General features: G+C 39.1%; 1 protein-coding gene across 2 annotated transcripts in view; it reads left to right on the forward strand.

The window, feature by feature from the left end:
• The first annotated feature begins 345 nt into the window (after positions 1-345).
• The window catches only part of CD53 (CD53 molecule), a 40,880-nt gene continuing 13,655 nt past the window's right edge, over positions 346-27,570 (forward strand). Inside the window, exons 1-6 of one of the 2 annotated variants that reach the window (XM_064488807.1) lie at positions 399-502; positions 16,935-17,041; positions 18,111-18,190; positions 19,089-19,277; positions 20,713-20,787; positions 21,351-21,446. In XM_064488807.1, the coding sequence (XP_064344877.1) occupies positions 18,128-18,190; positions 19,089-19,277; positions 20,713-20,787; positions 21,351-21,446 (423 nt within the window). In that variant the 5' untranslated portion in view covers positions 399-502; positions 16,935-17,041; positions 18,111-18,127. Of the gene's footprint in view, positions 503-16,934; positions 17,042-18,110; positions 18,191-19,088; positions 19,278-20,712; positions 20,788-21,350; positions 21,447-27,570 lie in introns of both variants that reach the window. The other variant, XM_010993466.3, reaches the window with a different exon arrangement.

Below are 27,570 nucleotides of genomic sequence, written 5' to 3' on the forward strand. Positions count from 1 at the left end.
TTAAAATATTGATTCTTGGGTTCCCCTCGGGTCTCAGTCTACGTGAATGGGACTGCATAAGCACAGTGGGGCCAGGCACACTTATTCTCATCCACAGGTAATTCTGAGATGCCACCTTCATTGAGAGGCACTGTCATTTCCTAAACAAAAGCAATGCCCAAATCACCCCAGAACCCACTAAAGCTCACAGATCTGTGCCTAAACCAATTTGGCCTTGGAGTTTTTCCCCTGGCTTAGACATTTGGGTGGGTCGTAGGTGTAAGCTTCTAAAAAACCACAAGGGAGGGGTTGCATCTCTGACGCTAAAGAGGGCGGGCCCAGCCTCACTTCCTCCCTTGCCTCTTTTGGGCTTCCTGTCATCACGGTGTCATCACATTTATTCCCTCTTCACTTCTCCTTTTACACAAATAGCCCCGGACATCCTTGTTACCAGCCTTGTCAAGCTACCTCGAGGATAGTCACAAATTCTATCTGAAGGACTGAGGAAAAGTGTCTGCCAAAGGTAAGATTGGTGACATTTTAATCTGGTTTGAGAACAAAGACTTGAACTGTATTATGTGGGCTGGAGTCTCTGTATACCTCTAGTAACTCTAAAATCTTTTGTAACTTCTGTTTCGTAAATATATACTGCAGGAAGTAAAATGATCAGCAAGGCCCTTGTAACTCTCAAAAGGCAATTAGGCCAGAAGGAGTTTCAATTAACTGGGTTCCCGTGATCTGTTTGGCTCAGGGCATTTATGTGCTTAAATTGCTTCAGAACTTAAGTTTCTGTGTGTGGTCATTTCTGATGACCAGAGCCTTCTGTGAGAGATGTAGCTGGGGGAACTTCCTACATGCTGTGGTCTTTAGAAAGTTCATCTTGTGATTTTAAAGTGAGGAGAGGATCAACAGCCAGAGCCATTTAAAAAGGCAGCAGGGAGGTGCAGATCTTCTTCATTTGAGAAATTTCTAGAGTTAGTGACTCGCACTGTGATTCCTCAGAGCCACTAAATAGAAGGCATTACAACTGCTACACCCAGCTCAGAGTCAAGAACACAGGACATGCTCTGTACCTGTATTTCAAAAAGCTAGATGTGTCTAACAGATGCTTAGATTGGTTGTTTTTAAAGGGCAGGAAGAGCATTGTGATCCTCAGGGTTTCCTCAAATAAACTTATCCTTAGTGTTTAAAACATGAATATCAATCAATATATGGCATGCACCAAATCTGCATGACTTACAAAACAAAACTTGATATTCCAAGATTTCTAATTCACGCTCCATAACTAATGATTGAGGTCTTATGGACTCAGAAAGTGATAGCTAGCTGTGATCCTGGCTTTCTGTGACCACTGTTATTGCTGGGGGTCAGTTTACCACTGGGAACTCTAGATCATAGCTTTCTCCTTCCAAGACCTGCAAGAATCTTCCCTGGAATAGCGAGGGAAGTCCCATAGAACCACACCCACCCACCTAACAATGAGGGATGGGAATGGAACCAAGGGCTCTAGATTCCCAAAGCACCTCAGGGGCTATCAAGCCTTGAATTTAAAAACAAAGACCAGACTTTTTAAATGAATTTACTTAATAATCAGATGTTAAGTACTTCCTAGGCCCGGACCCTGTGCTTTGGAAGATATAGGTGGCAAGGAGGAAAGGCAAGTAGAAGGGAAGTATTTGTCCTGCAAACAGTCTTGCCCTTAAGGCACTCCCTTGGGAGATAAGAAATATCAGATATGCATGCAAATGCTTTGGAAGAGAATTGAGCAAAAGCAGAATCTTAGCTGCGGGCTAAACAAAGAAGTTTTGCTTTCTCAATCTCCACCAGAATCTGCAGCATTTTGAAACTGCGGTTGTATTGGAGCAGAGGCTGAGCTGAAACATGATTTCCTGTGATGTTTCCTGTGTGGGCCAGTTAGGAGCATTTAGCCTTTAAATGAAAGCATTGGGCATCTTTAGATCCGCAAAGAATAATTCAAAGCCAATCCCTTCACAGCTACAACTACCTAAATGACCTTGCTTTTGGTAATTGACAAGAGGCACAAACTGGAAATGTTGAACTCTGTTAGTCTTTAGTTTCTTGTGTCCTCAGGTTGACTTCTGATCACCGGAAGTCTTCAGACTCTGACCTGTTCAGTTTCCTCACTCCCACCCTGAAACATACCAGGGACTAGGTGTGTGCTAAGCACTGGAAATACAAGGAGAGCCGATGTGGTTATTGGTTTCAAATCATTTGTAGAGTAGCATGATGGACAGACATAGCAATACACAAGAATGACACCGGGGGATTTTTTCTATAATGGAGCAAGAGTTACACAAAATGTAGGAGGAGTTTAGGAGTGTGCCAAAGATTCCCTGGGAGAGGAGGTGCCCGCTTGTGTTCATTTTCAAAGAAGGATGGGTTTTCTATGGACACTGGGGGTAACGAATGGCCTTCAAGACAGGGCACAGTGTATGCAAACTCAAGGAAATGTGAACACCCAGGCATGCTTGAAATAGGAGTAAGCAAACGAGATCAGAGTATGACAGGCCGTGGTTACAGGACCACAGGAAGTAGAACATTTCTCCTACTTGTTTCTAGAGCCCTAGCATCTGATAGTGGAAGCAAGATCACTAATCAGGCCAGTCCCAGGCCCAGCCCTGGATGGAGCTATGCCTGAAACACCCCATGAGAGAAATGATGGAACGTGGCTTGAAGTGAGGGTGAAGAGGCAGATTTCTTCCTCCTCAACCTAGGTTTTCCCCTAGAATGAAGTGAAGGATGGAGCTTTTTGCAGTTACAACCGTTCTCTTTCTCTCAGCTTCTGTTTCCGGAAACGCTGTGTTGTTTTAGTTACGGTGGTTTGGTTTATGTTCCTGAATTAGTCAGCCCACGGTACTTCTTTTACTGAGTGAGTGTCCAATGTGTATGGTTGACCCTGAGCCTGGAGATGAGACACCTGCCCTCAGGAAGCTCCGGGACCCAGCTGGCACTGCAGGTGCAGAGCACTGAAGCAAAGTAATGCAGAGAAGTTAGACAGCTGTGCAGAGTGGGCCTCCGGGCGGCTGCCGAGGCAGAGGAGGAGAGGATTGCAGCTGGAGGTTGGGTGGCCAGTTTGGGAAGGTTGTCTGGAAGCAGGCTTTGAGAGAAGGGAAGATAATGCATTTCTAAAGCGAGTGGGTGAGCGCTCAGAGAGGAGGCTATCAATCTCTGTGTTGGACTATAGAGGCAAGTCCTCTATTCATTTCGCATGGTGGAGTTTCTACCCAAGCAGTAGCGTCAATCCATCATAGCTGTGGCCAAACCTTGTTGTAAAAGCAAAGATGCCACAAGGAAACATTTCTATAATCATTTAAAATGCAAGCACTATGTTCTAAGTATTAGAATGTTGATATTTAAAGGGAACTTAGAGATTATTCAGGATCAAATATAATGTCCAACTCAGATTGAGAGCCCAGTTTTGCTTTTATAACATTCCAATCTGCTTATTTTTCAGGTCAGGTGACTTGTCCAAAGTCATAAAATTATTTAACTAGTTATTTAGAATGTCTCCGATTCTTTAGGAAATATTCTTTCCTCTGCACTATTCTCCCTTTTCTTATAGACTTATTAAATAGGCATCATTACACTGTGTTATTTGTTCACATGCAGAAATTTCCAGTGCATTTTAACATAAGCAAACATGAAAACACAACTTAATTATAAATCCAAAAGGTCTGAAATCAATATGCTAGCAAATCAGATATTTAATATTTGTTTACTTTTTCAAATTTTGTTTGACATTTTATATTTCAGAAGAACTAGACTGAGGAATAAAGGTGAGAAATGATTTTGATACGTCACGTCTTTCAAAATTTGTTCAAGTAAATTTGAACTCATGGCTTCATATTTACTCTATATCAGGAGCAAATAGAGAATTAGCTCATGGTTTATTCTGCAAAAATAACTATTGTAGAATTTCAGTATTTATACCACAAGGGACTTAAGTTGTAATGATTTCAAGAGCAGAAGACCTCAGATCATTTACTCATGTTCAACTTTTTTTTTCACTTTTTATTTTGACGAAATTCATACTTACAGAAAGTTTACAAAAACAGTACCAAGCATTTCTGATCCCCCTTCACTAGGATTTATCAAATACTAATATTTTACCACATTTTCTTTATCCTTCCCCAGCTTTCTCATTTGACAGGAATTGCTAACTTGGTATCTTTTCCCCTTAAGTGCATTTTCTACAAACAAAAAAAAATTCTTTTACATATCCACTTTACAATGATCAAAATCAGGATTTTAACACTGATGCAATACTATTAAAACTCTATAGATTTTATTCCACCTATTGCCCACTAATATTTTTTATAGCAAAAGGAAATCTTTGATCATACGGTGCTTTTAATTGTGGCGTTTCTTTAGTCACCCTATATTTGGAACAGTTCTGTCTTTCTCTGTGTTTCACGATATTGATATTCTTGAAGAGTATAGGCAAGTTATTTCCTAGAATGTCTCTTTATTTGGATTTGTCTGATGTTTCCTCATTACTAGATTCAGGCTATTCCAAATTTTGATAGGAATACCACAGAAATGGCTTTCATTACCCCACAGAGAGCCTTGCCCACACTGGCCATAGCTTGCCTGTATGCACCGTGCACCACGGACAGGTCTCCAGGAGAGGGACCCTCCACAGCAAAATTCTACATATTTTTCAGCTAAGGAAAGAAACCACTAGTCCATTGACTCTGTAACAGTGGTAACTGTTTTATGTAATTGTTCTGGAGTCAGAAAGTGGCCTTATTATAAAGGTCCCTGTTTCAGCTCAGCTGCTAGGAGTATCAGTGCTTTTTCGTTAAGCAGTATCTTGCTAAGCTCCCAAATGGAGTGAAATGAGCTCCCAAAATCATTTGGATTTGTTTTTCCTCATTTTTTTCTCTTCTCTTTGCTTCTTTCTTCTTTCTCTCTTTTACAAATCACCAATTCTCCCCTGAGAACAGCCTTGAAAGGAAAAAAATTGTCATCAGACCACAATTTCAGGGAAGAATAAGATGACAGACACATTCCTCTGACAAAGTGATGGAGAAACGAGAGGAAACTGATGCATAAAAGTTGATGGTTTGATTTGGTTTTATTTTAGTATCACCCCTCCCCTTATAACTGCTCACTACTCCCTGAAGAGACATACTTGCATAACCTCCATCCTGCCTCAGCTACTGCTCACAGGGGTTTGAACCTAGAAAGATGGAGGGAGTCCTCCTGGACGCTCATCACATTGCAGGGAGGGAGCTGAGTTGGGAAGCAGGAGGTATGAAACCAGAGCCTGAGACAGTGGAAAGGATGGAGGCTTAGGAGGCTGGAAGACCTTGACCTGTGCCCTGGCTTTGCTGACTACTAGCTGGATGATGTTGTGCCAGTTGCATAAGCTGTCTGAGCTTTGGATTTCCTGCTTGCAAAGTGGGACTTTTGACATCTAAGTTGCAGGGTGGATATGAGTATTATAAGTAAAATATATTTATAAAGAGCTTGGCATTTTTCAGGATCCAGTGAACTACATCATTTATCTATATGTATTTTGTCAAGAGAGCCATAATTTGGGGGCCCTCATGAAGAAGATTTTCTTTCTTATTTAGGGAAAAAAAAAACTTTTGTTAATAAAGTCCCGAATTTTCCTCACTGATGAATCAAAGACCTCTACAGTTCTGTGTAGGAAGAAATGGGAAGCCAATAATTTTCTTGCTAAATACCAAGTTTTTCTATGTAAATCAGCAAATAGATTTGTATAGACAGAAATGGCTGGAAAGATGTTCACCAAAAATATTAATGGTGGTTATTTCATGGATGTGAAGTTTCAGAAGATACTAAGTGTTCTTTGTACTTTACAGTTTGACTTTTTCACAAAGGGAACATACAAATCTTTTTAAAAGTTAAAAAACAAAAAATGAAACAAGCAAAGGATTATTAAAGGCCTCCTGGATCCTGATGCATTTTATTCCTGAAAAATCTAGCAGAAATCCCAGAGTCACCCTTATAAATGGACTGTCAGGGAAGCTCTGAACTTGATCTTTTCCTCAGGATTCACTGAACCCCGACAATCTGATACTGAGCTATTCAGGAAATATTTTCTCATTAAACCCTCAGAACAACTTAAGCAAGTTGCCCAGGGCCATGCTTCTGGTATGCAGCCCTACTAGGACTCAAAACTAGACCTGCCGGAGGCCATCACTGGTGTTTGTCAAACTGTGTTCCATGGAACGCTATGTTTTCTGAGCTGCTAACAAGTCATCTGCGATAGAATAGGTTTGTAGTTATATTAGTAGACTTTTAGAGATCCACAATGTACACTAACATATAACAAGTTTCTCAGACGTCATTCATTAAAATCTGTTTATTGCTTTATTTTATTTAATCTCATTTATTTCCAAAATTATTGACTATGGATTCCTATGGTTTTGTTTGTTTATTTTTGTTGGAGGAATACTTTTTAACTTCTCATGCATATAATAGTCTGTGTAACACCGAAACTGTCTTGTTGTAGCTCCAAATCTAAGATCGGATCAGATCAAGAATTGGTAATTTCTTGAAACTTCTATCCCTTATCTAAGAATAGAACAGAATAGAGCCACTTCTAAGCTCTGTTAGATTCAAGACTAGCTTGGATGGCTGCAAGGACGGGTCAAAGGAAAGAGAGAGATTGAATGAGAAGGCCACGAGACAGTTTATCAGCCGGAGCTCTTTGGTTTGCAAAACTAAAGGGCGAGCTTCCTCCCTGGCCTCCACACTGGGCTGTGGGAGGTGGCCGCAATTACTTCGGTTCAGTCATGGAGGCTTCCTGGAAGCTGACGTCAGGGACTTTCTTCACAGGGCGACATGAGTCACAGATTTTGACTGCAGAGGGGCATCAGTTTTTCCAGACAGTGGGATTGAAAGGGGTGAAACTCAGTAACTGGCCAGACACGGTGAAGTAAGGAAAGGGGAAACAGAGTGGCCTTCTCTCTCAGTTTGTGTAAAACCTGGGATCATCACTGCACGTGGTGAGAGTAGTAACAATTTTCACAAAATGGGCAGCTTTTCTCCTTCAGTGAGGTGTGAGAGTAAGTGGAAAATCAGGGAAGGAGAAAGAGGTTCCATTTCCTGCCTGTGAAGGAAAGAATCGGTGGGGATATTCCCAGGTTTGTAGGCACCTCACGAGTTGGCGCTCTGAGGACAACAGATTACGGGGCCCTGAAGCAGCTGTCACAGCCAAGGATATTGGGCCTGTGGTGACTCTAGGTGGCACCTGGCCCAGTCTCCTTTTGTGTCAATTATTTTCCCATGTCCAAAAGATTAGTTTAATGGCACAATAAATCTCAAGCCCAAGGCTCCTCATTCTTCAGTGTCATTTTCTTTCCACTACACCAGATTATGCAGAGTTAACGAGCAAAGTTCCAGTCGTTTATTCACTCAACAGCCGTACTTTTTTAATCGAATCATGTACTGTGTTGGACCTTGAGGATTCAGAGATGAATAAATTAGCTCCTACCCTCAAGGAGCTGACATTCTAGTGAGGGAAGAGATCATTGTAAAACAAAGTGCGGATTGGGTGTGATGAATTAGACACAGTCAGAGAAGTTTTCTTGAAAAAATGACACTTGAGCTGAGTCTCAGGTTGATTAGTAGCTAACCAAATTAAGGGGTCAGAGGGGGAAGAAAGGGGCAAATTCCAGCAAAGAACCACTGAGCAAAGGTAAGGAAGGAAGCATGGAGAACATTTTTCAGTGTTACTTGCTAGATTTTAAAATATAAGACCAGGAATGTTGCTGTGAATTTGGGGAGATGGACAGGAGTAAATCAGGAAGGGCCTTTTGACACATGCACACAAGCATAAAACCATCACTACAGTCAAGACAACATATTCATCACTCACAAAAGATTATTTGTGGCCTTTTGTGATCTATTTCTCCTGCTCTTGCCTACTCCCTCTCTATTTACCTTCACCCCTATGATTCTCTACCCCAGTCCCCAGGCAATCACTGATCTGTCTTCTGTTGCTATAAATTATTTTTTATTTTCTAAAATTTTATGTAACTAATCATACAGGATGTACTCTTCTTTTGTCTAGCTTCTTTCACTCACCTTAATCATTCTGAGATTCATCTCTGCTCTAGTGTGTACCAACGGTTCATTCCTTTTTACTCCTGAGTAGTATACTGTTATATAGTTATACCACCATTTATTTATCCATTCACCTGTTGTTGGAGCTTTAGTTTGTCAATTAGTTTCCTGGACCTAATTCCAACATACGTGTGTGTATGTGTGGAGGCTTCCCCTACACCAACAGGGAATTCTTGTTACAGAGTATCCAAGACTTCAACTCAATTCTGATACTATCTACCCAGAGATAGAATCAGATTCCATAAGGAAAGGACTCAGTCCCACAAGACTGCCTTCCATTTAAGATACCAGCCCCAAGCCCAGGCTGTTATCTGTGCTTCTGATCTACTGGCTATAAACCAGAGGTTCCCAAGACCCCCTCCTTGGGTTCAACTTATTTACTAGAATGGCTCACAGATCTCAGGGAAACCTATTCACTCACAAGATTACTGATTTATTACAAAGGATATGTAATAAAAGTCAAATGAAGAGACACATAGGGTGAAGTCCCTAACAAAGGAGCTTCTGTTCTCGTGAAGCTTGGAGCCTGGCATGATGGCACATGAAAGTGTTCTGGTTCCCCTAGGTGGAAGCTTTCTAAATCCTTCCTTTTTTGGTTTCTATGTAGGCTCCATTTAGGTAGGCATGGTTGACTACCTCATTGGCCATTGGTGATTAATGCAACCAACGGCCCCTCTCTGTTCCCTGAAAATCAGGGAGTTAAGACTGAAAGTTCCAATCCTCTATTCATAGTTGATTCTCCTGACAATAGGCCCCTAGCCTTAGGTTCTTTGTAAAAGCCACCTCCATTAACATAAACCCATTTATGGTAGAAACGGCTTGTTATGAATAACAAGATACCTTTATGGCTCTGAAGCATTTTTAAGAATTCAGGATGAGACCAAATAGTACGTCAAAAAATGTTCCCATTGCTCTTATTACTCAGTAAGTTTCAAGGGTTATGGGAGCTGTGAGCCAGGAACAATGGATTAAGACCAAATATATCTGAGAAATATATTTTAGTCATCTGAATGACCATATATATATATATCACAATATCGCAGTTTGTTTCCAGTTTTTGGCTATCACAAATAAATTTGCTATGAACATTCCTGTACAAGTCTTTGTATATATGTACATATGGGCATGTATTTTCATTTCTCTTGGATAAATACCTTGGAGTGGAATAGCTGGATAATATAAGTGTCTGTTTAACTTTTTTACAAGACGGGAAAACTGTTTTTCAAAGTGAATATAGCATTTTACATTCTACCAACAGTGTGTGAGACTTCCAGTTCCATCACATCTTCATCAACCCTTGGTATAGTCTTTCTAATTTTCTCATTGATTTCTTGTTTGACCTACGGACTATTTAGAATTATGATATTTAGTCTTCAAATATTTGGGGATTTTCTAGAGATATTTCTGTTATAGGTTTCTAAATTCATTTCTCTAAACTTATTGAAAGTTGTTATGGGGCCCAGAATATTCTATCTTGGTAAATGTGTCATGAATGCTTGATATGAATGTGAATTCTGTTGCTGGGTAGGCTGTTCTAATACAATTGATTAGTTCAAGTTCATTGACAATGTTATTTCTACCTTATCTTTACTGATCTTCTGTCTACTGATTCTATAATTACTTCCATCAAGTATTTAATCTTTATTTTTTCCTTTTTTTATATATTTTTTATTGAGTAATAGTTATTTTACAGTGTTGTGTCAAATTCTAGTGTAGAGCACAATTTTTCAGTCATACGTGAACATACATATATTCATTGTCACATTTTTTTTTCACTGTGAGCTACCACAAGATCTTGTATATATTTCCCTGTGCTATATAATATAATCTTGTTTATCTATTCTGCATTTTAAAATCCCAGTCTGTCCCTTCCCACCCCCCGCCACCTTGGCAACCACAAGTTTGTATTCTATGTCTATGAGTCTATTTCTGTTTTGTATTTATGCTTTTTTTTTTTTAGATTCCACATATGAGTGATCTCATATAGTATTTTTCTTTCTCTTTCTGGCTTACTTCACTTAGGATGACATTCTCCAGGAGCATCCATGTTGCGCCAAATGGTGTTATGTTGTCAGTGTTTATGGCTGAATAGTATTCCATTGTATAAATATACCACTTCTTCTTTATCCAGTCATCTGTTGATAGACATTTAGGCTGTTTCCATGTCTTGGCTATTGTAAATAGTGCTTGCATGAACAATGGGTTGCAGGTGTCATTTTGAAGAAGGGTTCTTTCTGGATATATGCCCAGGAGTGGGATTCCTGGGTCATATGGTAACTCTATTCCTAGTCTTTTGAGGAATCTCCATAGTGTTTTCCACAGTAGCTTTCCTTGCTTCCCTCTCCCACTCTTAATGATCAAGATGTCTTCTTTTACAATTTTGTGTTTATTCTATTTGGAATTCATGGCAGTTATCTCCTTTCCAGTTATGAGTTTCTCATCTCTGTAGCATCCTGCTTCTTATCTATTTAGAGTAGACCTGTGAATATTTCTTTTAGCATGGGTTTAGTGTTGCTAAACTCTTTTAGTTTTTGCCTGTCTGTGAAGTTCTTTATCTCTCCTTCTATTCTAAAGGATAGCCTTGCTGGATAGAGTATCCTAGGCTGCATCTTTTTTTCATTCAGGACTTTGAATAGATCTTGCCACTTCCTTCTGGCCTGTAGTGTTTGTGTAGAGAAATCAGCTGAGAGCCTTATGGGGGTTCCTTTGTAACTCACTCTTTGCCTCTTGCTGCCTTTAGGATCATTTCTTTATCCATGACTCTGGCCATCTTGATTATAGTATGTTTTGGTGTGAGTCTATTTGGGTTCTTCCTGTTTGGGACCCTCTGAGCCTCCTGTACTTGGATATCTGATTCCTTTAGGTTTGGGAAGCTTTCAGTCATGATTTCTTCCAATACCTTTTTAATCCCCTTTGTTCTTTCTTCCCCTTCTGGAACCCCTATTATGCATAGATTGGCACACTTTATATTATCCCATAGGTTCCTTGTGTTGTTTTCATTGTTTTTTATTTGTTTTTCTCTCAGTTTCTGATTGGGTGCTTTCTGTTGTCCTGTCTTCTACATCACTTATTTGTTCCTCTGCATTATCTAGTCTGCTTTGTACAGCCTTTAGGTCAGCTCTCATCTCAGCAAATGAGTTTACCAATTCTACTTGGCTCTTCTTTATAGCTTCAATTTCATTTTTGACATATTTTATATCTCTAAGCACTATCTCTTTAAGTTCCTTCAGTACTTTGATCACTCCTTTTTTGAAATCTTGATCTAGTAGGCTATCGATGTCTATTTCATTGATCATTGTTTCAGGGGGTTTCTCTTGTTCTTTTAATTGGGAATGGTTTCTCTGCTTCTTCATCTTGCTCATACGTCTCTGGCACTGTGGTTTATGGAGTGTCAGTTATCTATTGTGGTCCTTAAGGAGTTTATCTATCTATTGCCTATGTAGGAATAAAACTTAGAAAAAAAAAAAAAGAGAGAGAGACAGAATTTTAAAAGAAGGGAGAAAAGAAAGGTTTGAAAACTGTATAATGAATAATAGAAGAGCTAGTTGGAGCAGAGTAGCAAGCGGGTTGAGACGTCCTTCAAAAACTTTTAAAAAAGGAGAAAAGAAGAAAAAATGTATTTGAAACCTGTGTATAATCAATAACAGGACATCAAAACCAAGAGAAATAAAAATCAAATGATGTGGATTTTTAAAAATAATAATAATAAAAATATTTTTTAAAAATTTAAAAGGGATTAAAACTGGGGGTATATATAATTGTTTAAGAAGTAAAAATTAAAAGGGTAATAGAAAATAGAACAGGTAAAAATAGATTTAAAAAAAAGGGAGGGGGTCGGTGTTCTGGAGACTGTGTGCTTTTAATGCAAAGTCTTTCTGTCTTCCTCCTGTTTTGGAAGCTTAGCTTGCTGTTTCCGGAGGCCCTCCGTTGGCACCCTTGTCTGTGCTGCTCCCAGTGCCTGTCGGCAAGCAGATCGTGCCTCCTCCCAACACTGGGTCAGGTGCAGCTCTCCTTTGCTGTGGGCGGGCGGGTCACTGCCCCTCCCGATGCTGAAGTCAGATGTTACAGACTGGCCGGGTAGGAGGGCGGGTCGTGCCCCCTCCCAGCACCGCAATCAGGGCTGCGTTCCTGCCTGAAAGGCGGGTGGCCGCCTGCCCCCTCCCGGCCCCGGTAGCTCCGCTGCTCTGTGCGGCTGCGCGCTCCGCCTCGGGTCAGCGCTCTGCAGGCGGGCTCCGGCAGGACCAAGGAACAGCTCTGTCCCTGCTCCGGGCCAAAACCCAGCTCCTTGTTTGTCTTGGCGAAGCAAGTTCTCTGAGGGACTAGGACGGAAGGATCCTATCTGCCTCGGGCTGTAGACAAGTCTCCGTCAGGCCCTTGAGGCTGCTAAGCCCTTTGGTGCAGATACAGGTTTCGCCCCCGCCCCCGCCTGGATGCTAAGCGCCGGAGGATATGGCGGCTGTGCCTGAGCCCCACCTCTCTTCACCCGAAAACTTTCCGCGGGTATGCACCCTTCCCCCCAGGGCACATCAGCCGTGCTGTTTTATGGAGGGCTCAGGTTGTTCTGCCCTGTGCACCCACAACCACGGCGCACCACCCCCTGCAGTCCCCCGGGGCTGCCTCAGCGCAGCCGTTCCTGTCCTCCACCAGGCTTGTGCAGCCTGGCCCTACCCACCGCTGCCGGCCCACGTCTCTGGGCTGGGTGTCGCGGGGACCCTCTGTGCCCGTTTAACTTAGTTCTATCAGTCAAGGGCTGCTCTGTACAGATCTGAGCCTCAGAGGCTCCCGCTCTGTCCTGCTGGCCTCTCAGTTGGAGAGGGGAGACCCAGCGAACAAGCAGAAGTCCTCCTTTGCCACTCCCTCCCTGCGGCACCCGTCCCGCTCTGTTTTGCCTTTTCTTCTTTTTTCCTTTTCTCCTACCAGATTTTTGGCATCTCTATCTTTTGAAGAGGACGATGTTCTGTTGGAGTTCTGCAGGTGCTCTGGTTGGCTGAGTGGGTCTGTGGATGTGAGTCTTGGTGCATTTGTGGGAGAGGATGAGCTACAAGCATCCTACTCCACCATCTTGGCCTCCTCCTAATTAATCCATTTGTTTATCTCTGCCTCATCCTTGGAGTATTTAGACCATTTCTTTTTTTTTTTTTTTTGGTGATATTAATATGGTTGGAGTTGAGTATATTTGTTTTCTATTTTCTCCATCTTTTCTTTGCTTTTGTCTTAGTCTGTATGGGCTGCTGTGACAAATTACCACAGACTGGGTAACTTGTAAACAATAGAAATTTATTTCTCACAATTCTGGTGGCAGGAAGTCCAAGATTAGGGTACCAGCATGGTCAGGTGAGGACTTTCTCCTGGGTCACAGACTTATTATACCCTCTCATGGTAGAAGGGCTAGGGAGATCTCTGAGTTCTCTTTTATAAGAGCACTAATCCCATTCATAGGCTCCATTCTCATGACGGAACACCCAAATTATCCTACCTCCTAACACTGTTTCATCGAGCATTAAGATTTCAACATGTGAATTTGGTGGGGACACAAAATCACCATAGCAGACCATAGCAGTTTCTCTTTTCCTCTTTTTCTGGTTTTGAAAAAATTAATCCAGTATTTTTAAAAATAATTCTTATCTTCTTTGCTAGCTTATTAGTTATAATTCTTTGGGTTTTTAAAACATTTTAGTGATTGCCTATGGTTTAGAGTGTACATCTTTAACTCATGACATTCTATTTTTAGGAAAGACTGATAGACCAATTCAAGATAGACCATTTCACATATAACATAAGAACATTACAATAGTATGCTTCCATATCTCCCTTTCCAACCTCTATGTTACTGTTATCATAAATTTTACTTCTATACGTGTTATTAACCACATAAAACATTGTTATTATTTTTGCTTAAATAGTCCAGCATCTTTAAAAATAAATAACAAAAAACCTTTTATATTTATCAGTGTACTGATTCCAGTGTTCTTCATTCTTTTGTGTAGATCTGTATTTCCATCTGATCTCATTTTTTCTTCTACCTGGAGGATTTCCTTTAACATTTATTATAGCATCGATCTACTGGTGAGGAATACTTTCAGTTTTTTGTGTGTCAGAAAGTCTTTATTTTTTTCTTAGTTTTTGAAATATATTTTTACTGGGTGTAGAATTCTAGGTTGACATTATGTTTTCTTTTTATATTTTAAAATATGTTTCTCCACTGTCTCTTGGCTTGCCTATTTCCCAATGAGGTCTGCTTTTATCTTTAGATTTGTTCCTGTGTACCTAAAATGTCTCTTTATTCTCTTTCCATTTAAATTTTTTTTTTTAATCTCTGGTTTTGAGTAATTTGATTGTAAAATGTCTTGAGGTAGTGTTCATTTTTCTTGTGCTTGTTGTTCATTGAGCTTCTTGGATCTGTGGGTGTATTTTTTAAGTCAAATTTAGGAAATTTTCAGTCATTATTTCTTTAAATATTTTTTCTCTCCAGCCCCATCTCTCTTCCCTTTTGAGGACTCCAATTGCATGTATTTTAGGCCATTTAACATTCTCAACTCATTGATACTTGGTTTATTAAAAATTTTTAAATTTTCTATCTGTGTTTCTTTTGAGATACTTTCCCTTGCTGTCTTCAAGATCATTAACCTTTTCCTCTACAACCCCTAATCTGCCATCAATTCAACCCAGTGTATTTTTCATCTCACACATTGTAGTTTTCTTCTTTAGAAGCTCAATTTAAGTCTTTTAAAAATATTTTCCATGTTTCTACTTAATTTTTTTGAACATATAATATCTGACTTAATGTCTTAAACCACTCGTCTCACATCTGGGTCAGTTTTATTTTATGAATCTATATCCACATTATGGGTTGTACTTCCTGATTCTTGCATGCATGCCTGGTATTTTGAGTGAATCCAGACATTGCAAATTTTACTTTGCTGGGTGCTGGATATTTTTATATTTCTATAAAATATTATTGAGTTTTGTTTGGAGATGCATTTAAGTTACTTGGAAAGTGTTTGATACTTTCAGGCCTTGCTGTTAAGATTTGTTAGGTGGATCTAGAGTAGTGTTCAGTCTAGGTCTCTTTATTCCCTGCCAACTGAAGCAAGACCCTTCTGTGTACTCTACCCTGTGAATCTTGAGGTTTTCTACTCTGGTTGGTGAGAATAGGCATTAATCCCACTTTTGGGTGAGTGCCAGTCACTGTTTATATGATATTCAGTCTTGGGTAGTTTATCACATGTAGCACTAATCGATATTCCGTTAAATTCCTGATAGACATTATGGTTGACTGATTCATGGGACCCTCAGATAGGTTCATGTGCTTTATAGGGCAAAGGGAATTTTATAGAGAGTTGAATTAAACATTTTGAACTGGAGATACTATATCCTGGATTATGTGGGTAGGCCTCATCTAATCATATGGGTCTTTATAAGAAAGAAGTAGATCAAAGTGGGAAGTGGCAGATGTGTTTGACAAAAGCAAGAAGTTGGAGTGTAGTGAGGAAGGGGCCAAGTTATGCAAATAAGCTGACAAATGCAAGAAAACAGATTCTCTTCCTGAATCCTTCAGACAGAAGGCAGCCCTGCCAATATGTTGAATTTGGACTTCTGACCTTCAGAACTGTAAGAGAATACATTTATGTTATTTTGAGACACTAAGTTTGTGGTAATTTGTTACAGACAAAAGAGAAAACTAGTAATGTAGGCATCCGCTGCAGAGCTCTGTGGTTCGTTCTCTGTGTAGCTTGCTCCTCTACATTACTCTGTCTTGTGACCTCTAGCTGCCTTGCTCTCCTAAGAATCTCAGTTCTGTCTCAACTCAGATAATCTGCCAGACTTCCTCTTTCTGCCCCATGGTCTGGAAACTATGTCAATTCAGTAATCTGGGGAAATCATAGACTTCACATCATTTATTTGCCATCTCTCAGTGATCACTGTCCTTCATTGTCTGCTGGTCAGTGTCTTGCAAGTTATCATTTTATAGTTTGAACATTTTGGAGTTGTTTTAAGTGAGAGGGCAAATCTGATCCCTGTCAATTCATCCCCAAAATGTAATTTTACATGTTCACATTAAAAAAGCTAAAATTAAAAAGGTGAAATACATTTTAGTAATATATTTTAGTTACCTCATTAAATACAAAATACTATCATTTCACACATACATGAATTTTTAGGAATGTACATACACAAAGTAAGAATTATTAATTCTTATGGTATAGAGGTTCCTTAAAAGACTAAAAATAGACTTACTATATGATCCAACCATCCCACTCCTGGGTATGTATCTGGAGGGAACTCTAATTCAAAAAGATACATGCAACCCAATGTTCATAGCAGCACTATTTACAATAGCCAAGACATGGAAACAACCTAAATGTCCATTGGCAATAATTAGATAAAGAAGATATGGTATATATACACAATAGAGTATTTCTCAGTCATAAAAAATAATAAAATAATGCCATCTGCTGCAACATGGATGGAGATTGTCATTCTAAGTGAAGTTAGCCAGAAAAAGAAAGAAAAACACCATATGCTATCACTTATATGTGGAATCTGAAAAAAAAAAAAAGACACAAATGAACTTACTTACAAAACAGAAACAGACCCACAGACATAGAAAATAAACTTATGGTTACCAGAGTGGAAAGTGGATGGGAAGGGATAAATTGGGAGTTCAAGATTTGCAGATACTAACTTCTGTATATAAAATAGACAAACAACAAGTTTATACTGTACAGCACAGGGAACTATATTCAATATCTCGTAGTAACCTATAATGAAAAAGAATCTGAAAAGGAAATATGTATGTACATATATGACTGAAACATTATGTTGTTTACCAGAAACTGACACAACATTGTAAACTGACTATACTTCAATTTAAAAAAGAGTAACTCTGAGGGTCAAGACAAGAAGGAAGGGAAAAGAGAAGGACAAAATAAAGGAACAGGTATGAGATAAATATAAGTATTTGATCTTTTTAACAGAGAACATTACTCTATTATGGAACATAAGTAGCTCATCAGGCTTATCTACAGCCTGAATGAACTATCTCTTAAGACCATCTGATTTACAGGTACCTTGGCACTGCAAAGAAGGAATGATGGATTATAAAAGCAATCTGTGCACTAGAAAAGGCATAGTTCTAATGGGAAAAAAATCCAATAAATTGACATTCTGCTTTCTGTATCAGTCTTATGCACAGTTTTAAAATATGTCACTCTATAGAACCTCATTACTTCTGAGAGAAAATTCAGAATTGTGTATCTGGATCTCTAGAGTTGAGGACCAGACTTTAGATATTGATATGTCCTCACTGAGAAATGAAATTTTATATTTTAAAAATTCAAGTTCTCATTGCTATCTCTTTTCATTTCTCCATTGGATATTTGTTGGCCAATTTTATCTCTGCTTTCATATTGACATTTTCTGGAGGATAGCTACTGCTTAGTCATGTTTGCATCTCCCACAGCATTTAGAACAGAAAACACTATATATGTTTCTTCAGTGAAAGAATGAGTGAGGCATAGATCTGTTCCCCTCATTTTCATGTGGAGAGAGTTATAGACCAAATGTAGAATGCATATGTATCTCAGTGCATTTAAGAAACTGGCTGATCAAGCCAGCCCACTGACCTTTTCCACAGCAGCTGATTGATCAGCCTATCTTTGACCCCAGGACTGCCTTCAGTCTCTGAACACTGGCCTGGTGTGTGTCACTGTGCCTAATCCTCCTCTTAGAATAGCTCCATCGCTTCCTTCTAGAGTGCTTAATCCAATATTAAGAATCATTGGCTTGCTGAATTGAAGCAAAAGTGAGTATTCAAGATGAGCCAATTTTTAACTCAGTTTAGAGACTAAAAGAGCAAGAAGTTCAGGGAAGCTTTTCAGAGAAAATTCACAGCTCAAACTCAAGGTAATGCTGGAGATCTTTGAACCCTGGACTTTTGTGGCCTCTGATCTCTGGTGCCACTTAGTGGAGCCAGGTCACTTACTTCCTCTCTTACTTCTACTTTTTAGGGCAAGAATATCTCAGCATGGGCATGAGTAGCTTGAAATTGCTGAAGTATGTCCTGTTTTTCTTCAATTTGATCTTTTGGGTAAGTGTGTCTCTTCTAAGCATGGTTGAGCTCACCTTTTCCCAGCTACACTCTACTTCTTTCTCTTCTCCTGAAGAGCCTGGTGTGGAATGCAACCCATGCATGCCCAGGTCATGAACAGTATACCCAGCCCAAGAACAAGAAAATAATAATTTGCTCCCCTCTTCCCATCCTGCCACAGTATAAGCCTACAAAATTTGAAAGATATAGTGCAGTTGGGGATGCTGTTTCTGTCTGGGAGCTTTAAGCTATCACTGCTCATTGCTGACATCTATGGGTGAGAAACCTAAGATTCTATATTCTGTGTATTGTGTGCCCCTTTTTCTTTCTCTTTCTACCTCCAACCCTGGCTTCTTGGAAAAAATAGCTGATTGAAAGGGAAGTCACCTTTTCTGGGGAGGTTTCACTATACAAAATTCAGCAATTGAATTTCAGACATAAGATGGGTTGATACTCATACTTCTATGAGAAGATCTTAAAAGTTTGGCTTCTCTAGTTTTCTGCCAAGGAAGATGAACTTCTCAAGTTCATCAGGGCATCCCCTTTACGTGGTCTTGGTTTCCAAAGCGAAGACCATGTATAAGCAGTTGAAGAAACAAGAAGTAGGAATCTGAATTGTGAAGATATGAAGCATGAGCAGGAATCTGAAGCATGAAGATAACTGTGTTACTGATAGGAATGAACCTTCCTTGGTGTCTGATATGGGTAGGATAATGCATGGGTGGGACATCACAGGAGATGATAACTTTTTTTCTAGGTGCATGAGGAAATCTGAGTAAAGAGTTTGTTGGGTAGAGTCCACGGAAAAAGGTGATTCTGATCTCAAGTAAGTGAGAATATGAGGAGACAGTCAAGAACCATGTTTTACTTCAGAATGTTCTGTGATTCTTCCTTTCAGTTCTGCGGCTGTTGCATTTTGGGCTTTGGGATCTACCTCCTGATCCACAACAACTTTGGGGTGCTCTTCCATAACCTCCCCTCTCTGACACTGGGCAATGTGCTCATCATCGTGGGCTCCATTATCATGGTGGTCGCCTTCCTGGGCTGCATGGGATCTATCAAGGAGAACAAGTGCCTGCTTATGTCGGTGAGTTACTCTCACAGCTGATGTGGTGCTCTAAGTAGGGGGACCTGATGCCTTAACCAACAGACAAGATGTTTTTTGATATCTCTCCTGTTAGCACAGGGAAATCATAGGAACATGAGATTCGCACCTCAGGTCAGTCACGTCTGTCTAGACCAATACTATTTGCTTTCCTCAAGGTTCCCGGGGATAGATAAGAGAGGGTATTGCTGTCCTCCTTGGCATCCATTTTACACTGTTAATAATGACACCTGTCATTATAATTTGCCTTTGTAGCTTTTTATTTCTCCTTTATATCTGATTGAAATCGAGTGTCATCCTTCTGCCTAAATCCTTGTGACATTAGTATGTATTTCCAGGATCTGACTCAGAGTCACTAACTGATGGAAAATATAGTCTCTAAATTCTTCTGAATTCTGTGACCCTCCTAAAATGGCAGAGGATGCTTACCTGTCTCACATCTGTCACAATGTGAGTGACCCAGCCAGGCGAGGAGGGCCTAGGCTGCAGCCACTGAGTTCTAACACGAGAGATGCTCCCTGTCAGTTAATTACCCTAAGGAGTGCCTTTAGACTTGGATTTTGCACTTAAGCTCTGTGAAGGAAGAACTCCTCATTTCTCTAGTGTGCCCAGAACAGAGCTTGGTATAACAGTGTCACTCTATCCATAAGTATGGGTTCCCCAACACCGTGGTTCTTCCTCAAGCCATGTGGTTAATCTTCTCTCCCTTATGGATCCACTGTTAAACTGGAGCCAAGAGAGAGAATAAGAAAGTCCTTATTCTCAAATAGTTCCCAGACTAATGGCAAAAGACTAATGGCATAATAGACATGGAGAACAGGTTTAAGTAGCCACAATTTGTGTTGGAGTAAAAAGGTGAGGGAAAGTGAATAAGTGAAAATGGGTTTTCTATTAACTGTGATTAGCATAAGAATCTAAAGTTGGAGATAAATATGAGTTAGGACCATGATTAGAGCATCTCTTCTCCCCATCTGTACAGGGTTCCTCTCAATCTCCACCATCTTCCACCCCAAAGTAGCCCTGCACTTGCAGAAAGGACCACGCCCCAAACTCGAAAGATACATGGTTTAATTTACTAGTCTTTTGCTCAATTGTCTCAATAGGTTGATGCCAAAAATGCTTCACTGAGTCAACAAATGGTATTGCATATTCATAATGCGCACGGAACTCAATATTCACAATGGGAATAAGAGAACAAAGTTTGAAGACAGCTGATCTGCCCTCCAGAATCTTGGAGACTAGCTGTAGGAAAAGAAAAATATTCCTCACAGAACTAGAGAAGGCTTTTAAAGGCCTGAGTAGGCAGGAACAGAATCTCCTGCACATGCACAGAGACATGCCGGATGCTGCAGGGGTAAAGTGGGAGTGGGGGAAGAACTGGGATCAATGCTGTGAGCATCTCTCTGCTTTTCCCCAGTTCTTTGTCCTGCTGCTGATTATCCTCCTTGCTGAGGTGACCTTGGCCATCCTGCTCTTCGTTTATGAACGGAAGGTAAGTTATAGAGAACACAACTCAGTGTTGTATTGCTAAGAGCGGGGAGTGTGCAGTGGGGAAGAAGTTGGCACAAAATAAGTCCTATAATAGAGGTAGAATCCAGGTGTAAGGATGGAGGAAAGAGAGATTAACTGTACTTGGGGAAAGAAAAAAATTCATGAAGGGAATTTCATTTGAGTGGCGTTTTAAAGGATAAACGTAAAGAACAGCAAAAACAAATTTATCTCCTTCCTACTCATTTTTCTCCAAGTGTTTGGCAGTACAGAATATCTGTCTCAGAGCCCAAGACACCCATGCTTTTATTGTCTCTTTTCTTCCTTCGTAAAACCAGAGTTCTAGAAGGACAAGAGACAACCGTGTATTTCTTCCTTCAATGCCATTTCGTATTCAGCGTTCCTTCCTATGTATAAGCTCCCTCCCCTCACTTCCTTAGTTCTGAGGAGACCATTTGGAAGGGAGGAGCAAGTGGAACCACTTTACTAGCCTACGCTAGAAATTCTTTGTTCCTTCAACTCACCTGCTTTTTACAATGTCTCCTCTGCTGGAATGTGCCCACCCAGCTGAATGACTACGTGGCTGAGGGTCTGACCGACAGCATCAAGCGATACCACTCAGACAACAGCACCAAGGCGGCGTGGGACTCCATCCAGACATACGTGAGTACAAGAGGAATCCTCCTCAGTTCAGCCTGGATTTAATTTTCCAACCTCAGTTCCCTGGGACAGATCAGCCCCTAGGTTCAGAATAATGCTTGGCTGTCATAAACAGGAGAGCACGGGAATCAACCTGATCGGTACAAAACTGTCTATTGTTCTCTTTTTATCCTTCACCCAGCCTCACTGTTTAACCCCTACTAAGATGTAAGAAAGACCTGTATCATACTGGATTAGCTTATGTATTTTCCAAAATTCTTCTGAAAATAACATCAGAAATCTCTTAATTTCCTGAGTAACCCAAATCATTCTTGCTCCCTAGCTCACCAGCACCCCATTCCTCATGCTCCTCCCTACCAAGAAACATAAATATTAACCTGGCATTCCTGGCTTGGTGTGTTAGAGTAAGGGAGCCAGCATGACACCATAGTCTGTGTCTCAGACAATACCATTTTGACTACATGGAGCCACCTGTGGCCCTGCCATGCCTACTCAGTGTGGAGTAAAAGAAATTGCATAGGAATTAAAGCCCGGAGACCAGGCTGGGTGGCCTTGGAAAAGTCACTTAACTTCTCTGGATCCTCACTTCTTTACTTCCCTTTTTAAATTAAATTTAGAAACTTTTCTTATAGAATTTCTAGACTTATACAAAAGAAAGAAGACTAGCAAAATGAATCTCCGGGTACATATCACCCAGCTTCAACAGTCAACATTTTACCAATGTTGTTTTAGCTAATCCTCTCTGCTTTTTTGCTAGAATTTATTAAAACAAATAATAGACATTTCACAAATAAAATATAAAGATAATTGCTTCTTTTTTAAAGAACACTTTATTTTTCAGAGCAGTCATAAGTTTACAACAGAAATGAGAGGTAGAGACTTCCCATATACTCTCACACATGCTGCATAGTCTCCCCATTATCAACATCACTTGCCAGATGATATTTTTTTTATGAAGGATGAACCTATATTGACACATAGTTATCACCCAAAGTCCATAGGGTTTACATTAGGGTTCACTCCTGGTGTTGCACACTCTTATGTATTTGAAGAAATTTATAATATATATGCCACATTATAATATCATACAGAATAGTTTCACTAATGCTAAAAATCTTCTGTGCTCTGTCTATTTATCCCTCCTCCTACCCTCTTCCCTGGCAACAAATGATCTTTTCTATTGTATCCATAGTTTTGCCTTTTCTAGAGTGACCTATAGTTGAAACGACACAGTATGTACAGCTTTTTCAAATTGGCTTCTTCCACTTAGTAATATGCATTTAAGATTCCTCCATGTCTTTCCATGGCTTGATGGCTCATTTCTTTTTGGTGTTACTATTCCATTGTTTAGTTATTCAGGCATCTACTGAAGGATATCTTGGTTGTTTCCAGGTTGCAGCAATTATGAATAAAGCTGCTCTAATCATTCATGAGCAATTTTTTGTGACATAAGTTTTCAACTCCTTTGGCTAAGTACCAAGGAGCATGATTGCTGGATCATATGGTAAGAGTATGTTTAATCTTCTAAGAAACCTCCAAACTGTCTTTCAAAGCATCTCTACCATTTCTGATTCCCACAAGCAATGTATGAGAGTTCCCGTTGCTTCACATGCTCACTAGAATTTAGTGTCATTGTTCCAGATTTTTACCATCTTAATAGATAGATACTGAAAGCTTACTGATTAAATTTTCATTTCCTTGATGACATCTGATGTGAATTTTTATATGTTTATTTGCTATCTGTATATCTTATTTGGTGAGGTATCTGTTAAGGTCTTTGGTTCATTTTTTTAAACTTTTTTTTATTGGGTTATAGTCATTTTAGAATGTTGTGTCAAATTCTAGTGTAGAGCACAATTTTTCAGTTATACATGAACATACATATATTCATTGTCACATTTTTGTTTTCACTGTGAGCTATCACAAGATCTTGTATATATTTCCCTGTGCTATACAGTACAATCATGTCTATCTATTCTACATTTTGAAATCCCAGTCTTTCCCTCCCCACCCCCACCCCCTTGGCAACCACAAGTTTGTATTCAATATCTATGAGTCTGTGTTTTTATTGTTCGTTTATTTTGGATTCCACATATGAGTGATCTCGTATGGTATTTTTCTTTCTCTTTCTGGCTTACTTCACTTTGAATGACATTCTCCAGGAACATCCATGTTGCTGGAAATGGCATTATGTTGTCAGTTTTTATGGCTGAATGGTACTCCATTGTATAAATATAACACATCGTCTTTATCCAGTCATCTGTTGATGGACCTTTAGGCTGTTTCCATGTCTTGGCTATTGTAAATAGTGCTGCTGTGAACACTGGGGTGCAGGTGTCATTTTGAAGAAGGGTTCCTTCTGGATATATGCCCAAGAGTGGGATTCCTGGTTCATATGGTAAGTCTATTCCTAGTCTTTTGAGGAATCTCCATACTGTTTTCCACAGTGGCTGCACCAAACTGCAATCCCACTAGCAGTGTAGGAGGGTTCCCCTTTCTCCACAGCCTCTCCAGCATTTGTCATTTGTGGACTTTTGAATGATGGCCTATCTGACTGCTACACCTGATATTTCATCGTAGTTTTGATTTGCATTTCTCTGATAATTAGTGATATTGAGCATTTTTTCATGTGCCTATTGATCATTTGTATGTCTTCCTTGGAGAATTGCTTGTTTAGGTCTTCTGCCCATTTTTGGATTGGGTTGTTCATTTTTTTCTTATTAAGTCGTATGAGCTGCTTATATATTCTGGACATCGAGCCTTTGTCAGTTTCATGGTTTGCAAAAATTTTCTCCAATTCTGTAGGTTGTTGTTTGTTTTACTTATGGTTTCCTTTGCTGTGCAGAAGCTTGTAAGTTTCATTAGGTCCCATTTGTTTATTCTTGCTTTTATTTCTATTGCTCGGGTAGACTGCCCTAGGAGAACAATTTTGAGATGTATGTCAGATAATGTTTTGCCTATATTTTCTTCTAGGAAGTTTATTGTATCTTGTCTTATGTTTAAGTGTTTGATCCATTTTGAGTCTATTTCTGTGTATGGTGTAAGGGAGTGTTCTAGCTTCATTGATTTACATGCTGCTGTCCAGTTTTCCCAACACCATTTGCTGAAGAGACTGTCTTTATTCCATTGTATATTCTTGCCTCCTTTGTTGAAGATGAGTTGACCAAAAGTTTGTGGGTTCATTTCTGGGCTCTGTATTCTGTTCCATTGGTCCATATCCCTCTTTTTGTACCAATACCATGCTGTTTTGATTACTGTAGCTCTATAGTATTGTCTGAAGTCTGGGAGAGTTATTCCTCCAGCCTCTTTCTTTCTCTTCAGTAATGCTTTGGCAATTCTAGGTCTTTTGTGGTTCCATATAAATTTTATTATGATTTGTTCTAGTTCTGTGAACTATATCCTGGGTAATTTGATAGGGATTGCATTAAATCTGTAGATTGCCTTGGACAGTGTTACCATTTTAACAATATTGATTATTCCGATCCAGGAGCATAGGAAATCCTTCCATTTTTTAAAGTCTTCTTTAATTTCCTTCATCAATGGTTTAAAGTTTTCTGTGTATAATTCTTTCACCTCCTTGGTTAGATTTATTCCTAGGTATTTTATTACTTTGGGTGCTATTTTAAAGGGGATTGTTTCTTTACTTTCTTTTTCTGTTGATTCATCATTAGTGTAAAGAAATGCAACTGATTTTTGAACGTTAATCTTGTAACCTGCTACCTTGCTGAATTCTTCGATCAGTTCTAGTAGTTTTTGTGTGGACCTTTTAGAGTTTTCTATATATAGTATCATGTCATCAGCATATAGTGACACTTTTACTTCTTCTTTTCCAATTTGGATCCCTTTTATTTCTCTCTCTTGCCTGATTTCTGTGGCTAGGACTACAAGACTATGTTGAATAGGAGTGGTGATAGTGGGCAGCCTTATCTTGTCCCAGATTTTAGTGGGAAGCTTTTGAGTTTTTCACCGTTGAGTACTATGCTGGCTGTAGGTTTGTCATATATAGCTTTTATTATGTTGAGATATGTTCCCTCTATACCCACTTTGGTGAGAGTTTTTATCATAAATAGGTGTTGAATTTTATCAGATGTTTTTTCTGCATCTATTGAGATGATCATGTGGTTTTTGTCCTTTCTCTTGTTGATGTGATGTATTACATTGATTGATTTGCATATGTTGAACCACCCTTGTGTCCCTGGGATGAACCCCACTTGATCATGATGTATAATCTTTTTTATGTGCTGTTGGACTCTATTTGCTAATATTTTGGTAAGGATTTTGGCATCTATGTTCATCAGTGATATTGGCCTATAATTCTCTGGGTAGTGTCTTTTCCTGGTTTTGGTGTCAGGGTGATGGTGGCTTCATAGAATGAGTTTGGGAGTATTCCCTCCTTTTCAATCTTCTGGAAGAGTTTGAGAAGGACTGGTAAGAGTTCTTCTTTGTATGTTTGGTAGAATTCCCTGGTGAAGCCGTCCGGTCCTGGACTTTTATTTGTAGGGAGGTTTTTTTTTATTGCAAAATCGATTTCATTTCTAGTGATAGGTTTGTTCAAGTGGTCAGTTTCTTCTTGGTTCACTCCTGGTGGACTTTATGTTTGCAGAAACTTGTCCATCTCCTCTAGGTTATCCATTTTGATTCCATATAGTTTTTCATAATATTTGCGTATGATATTCTGTATTTCTATGTTATTTGTAATTTCTCCATTTTCTTTTCTTATTTTGCTTATTTGTGCTCTCTATTTTTTCTCCTTTTGAGTTTGGCCAGAGGTTTGTCAATTTCACTCTTTCAAAAAAACAGCTTTTGGTTTGATTGATTTTTTTCAATTTTTTTAAATCTCTATTTTATTTATTTCCTCCCTAATGTTTATTATGTTTATTCTTTCCTTCCTTCTGCTGCCTTTTGGGGTATTTTGCTCTTCTTTTTCTAATTCTTTTAGCGGGTGGGTTAGGTTGTTTATTTGAGATTGTTCTTCTTTTTTGAGGAAAGCCTATATCACTATCACTGCCTTTGCTTCATCCCGTAAATTTTGTGTGGTAGTGTTTTCATTTGTCTCAAGGTATTTTTTAACTTCAACTTTGGTTTCATCATTGGCCCATTGTTTTTTTTTTTTAATAGCATATTGCTTAATCTCTATGCTTTCTTCTTTTTTCTCCTTTGTTTCTCTATAGTTGATTTCTAGTTTCATGGCATTGTGGTCAGTAAAGATGCTTGAGATAATATCTATCTTCTTAAGATTGTTGAGGTTTCTTTTGTGCCCAAGTACATGATCAATCCTAGAAAATGTTCCATGTGCACTTGAAAAGACTGTTTATCCTATTTTTGAGGGGTGTAATGCTATGAAAATATCCACCAAATCTAATTTTTCTGTTGTATCATTTAATTTCTCCATTGCCTTATTTATTTTCTGTCTGGAAGATCTGTTTAGTGATGTTAATGTGGTGTTAAAATCTCCGACAATGATTGTGTTCCCATCAATATCCCCCTTTATCTCTGTTACTAATTGTTTTATGTACTTAGGTGCTCCTATATTGGGTGCATATATATTAAAAAGTGTAATATCCTCATCTTGTATTACTCCTTTAATCATTATAAAATGTCCTTCTTTATCTTTCTTTATGGCCTTTGTTTTGTCTGGAATCAGTACTGCTACACCTGCTTTCTTGGCTTTTCCATTTGCATGGAATATCCTTTTCCATCCTTTCACTCTCAATCTATATGTGTCCTTCTCCCTAAAGTGGGTCTCTCGTATGCAGCATATTGAAGGTTCTTGCTTTATTATCCAGTCTGCCACTCTATGTCTTTTGATTGGAGCTTTTAGTCCATTAACATTTACAGTAATTAATGAGAGATGTGTGTTTATTGCCATTTTGAACTTATTTTTGCAGTTGATTTGTTATTTCCTCTTTGTTCCTTTCTTCTTCCTTTTGTGGTTTAGTAATTTTTGTTTATATTATCTTGGATTTTATTTAGTTTTTGTGATTCACTTGTAAGTTTTTGGCTTGTGGTTACCCTTTTTTTGTAAGTCTATTAACCCATTACTATAACTGTTTGTATTAAACTGATAGTAATATAATTTCAAACCCATCCTACTGAAAACAAAACTTAAAAAAGCTTTCTTAAAAAA

The sequence above is a fragment of the Camelus dromedarius genome, chromosome 9, assembly GCF_036321535.1.
Source record: "Camelus dromedarius isolate mCamDro1 chromosome 9, mCamDro1.pat, whole genome shotgun sequence".
Lineage (NCBI taxonomy): Eukaryota > Metazoa > Chordata > Mammalia > Artiodactyla > Camelidae > Camelus > Camelus dromedarius.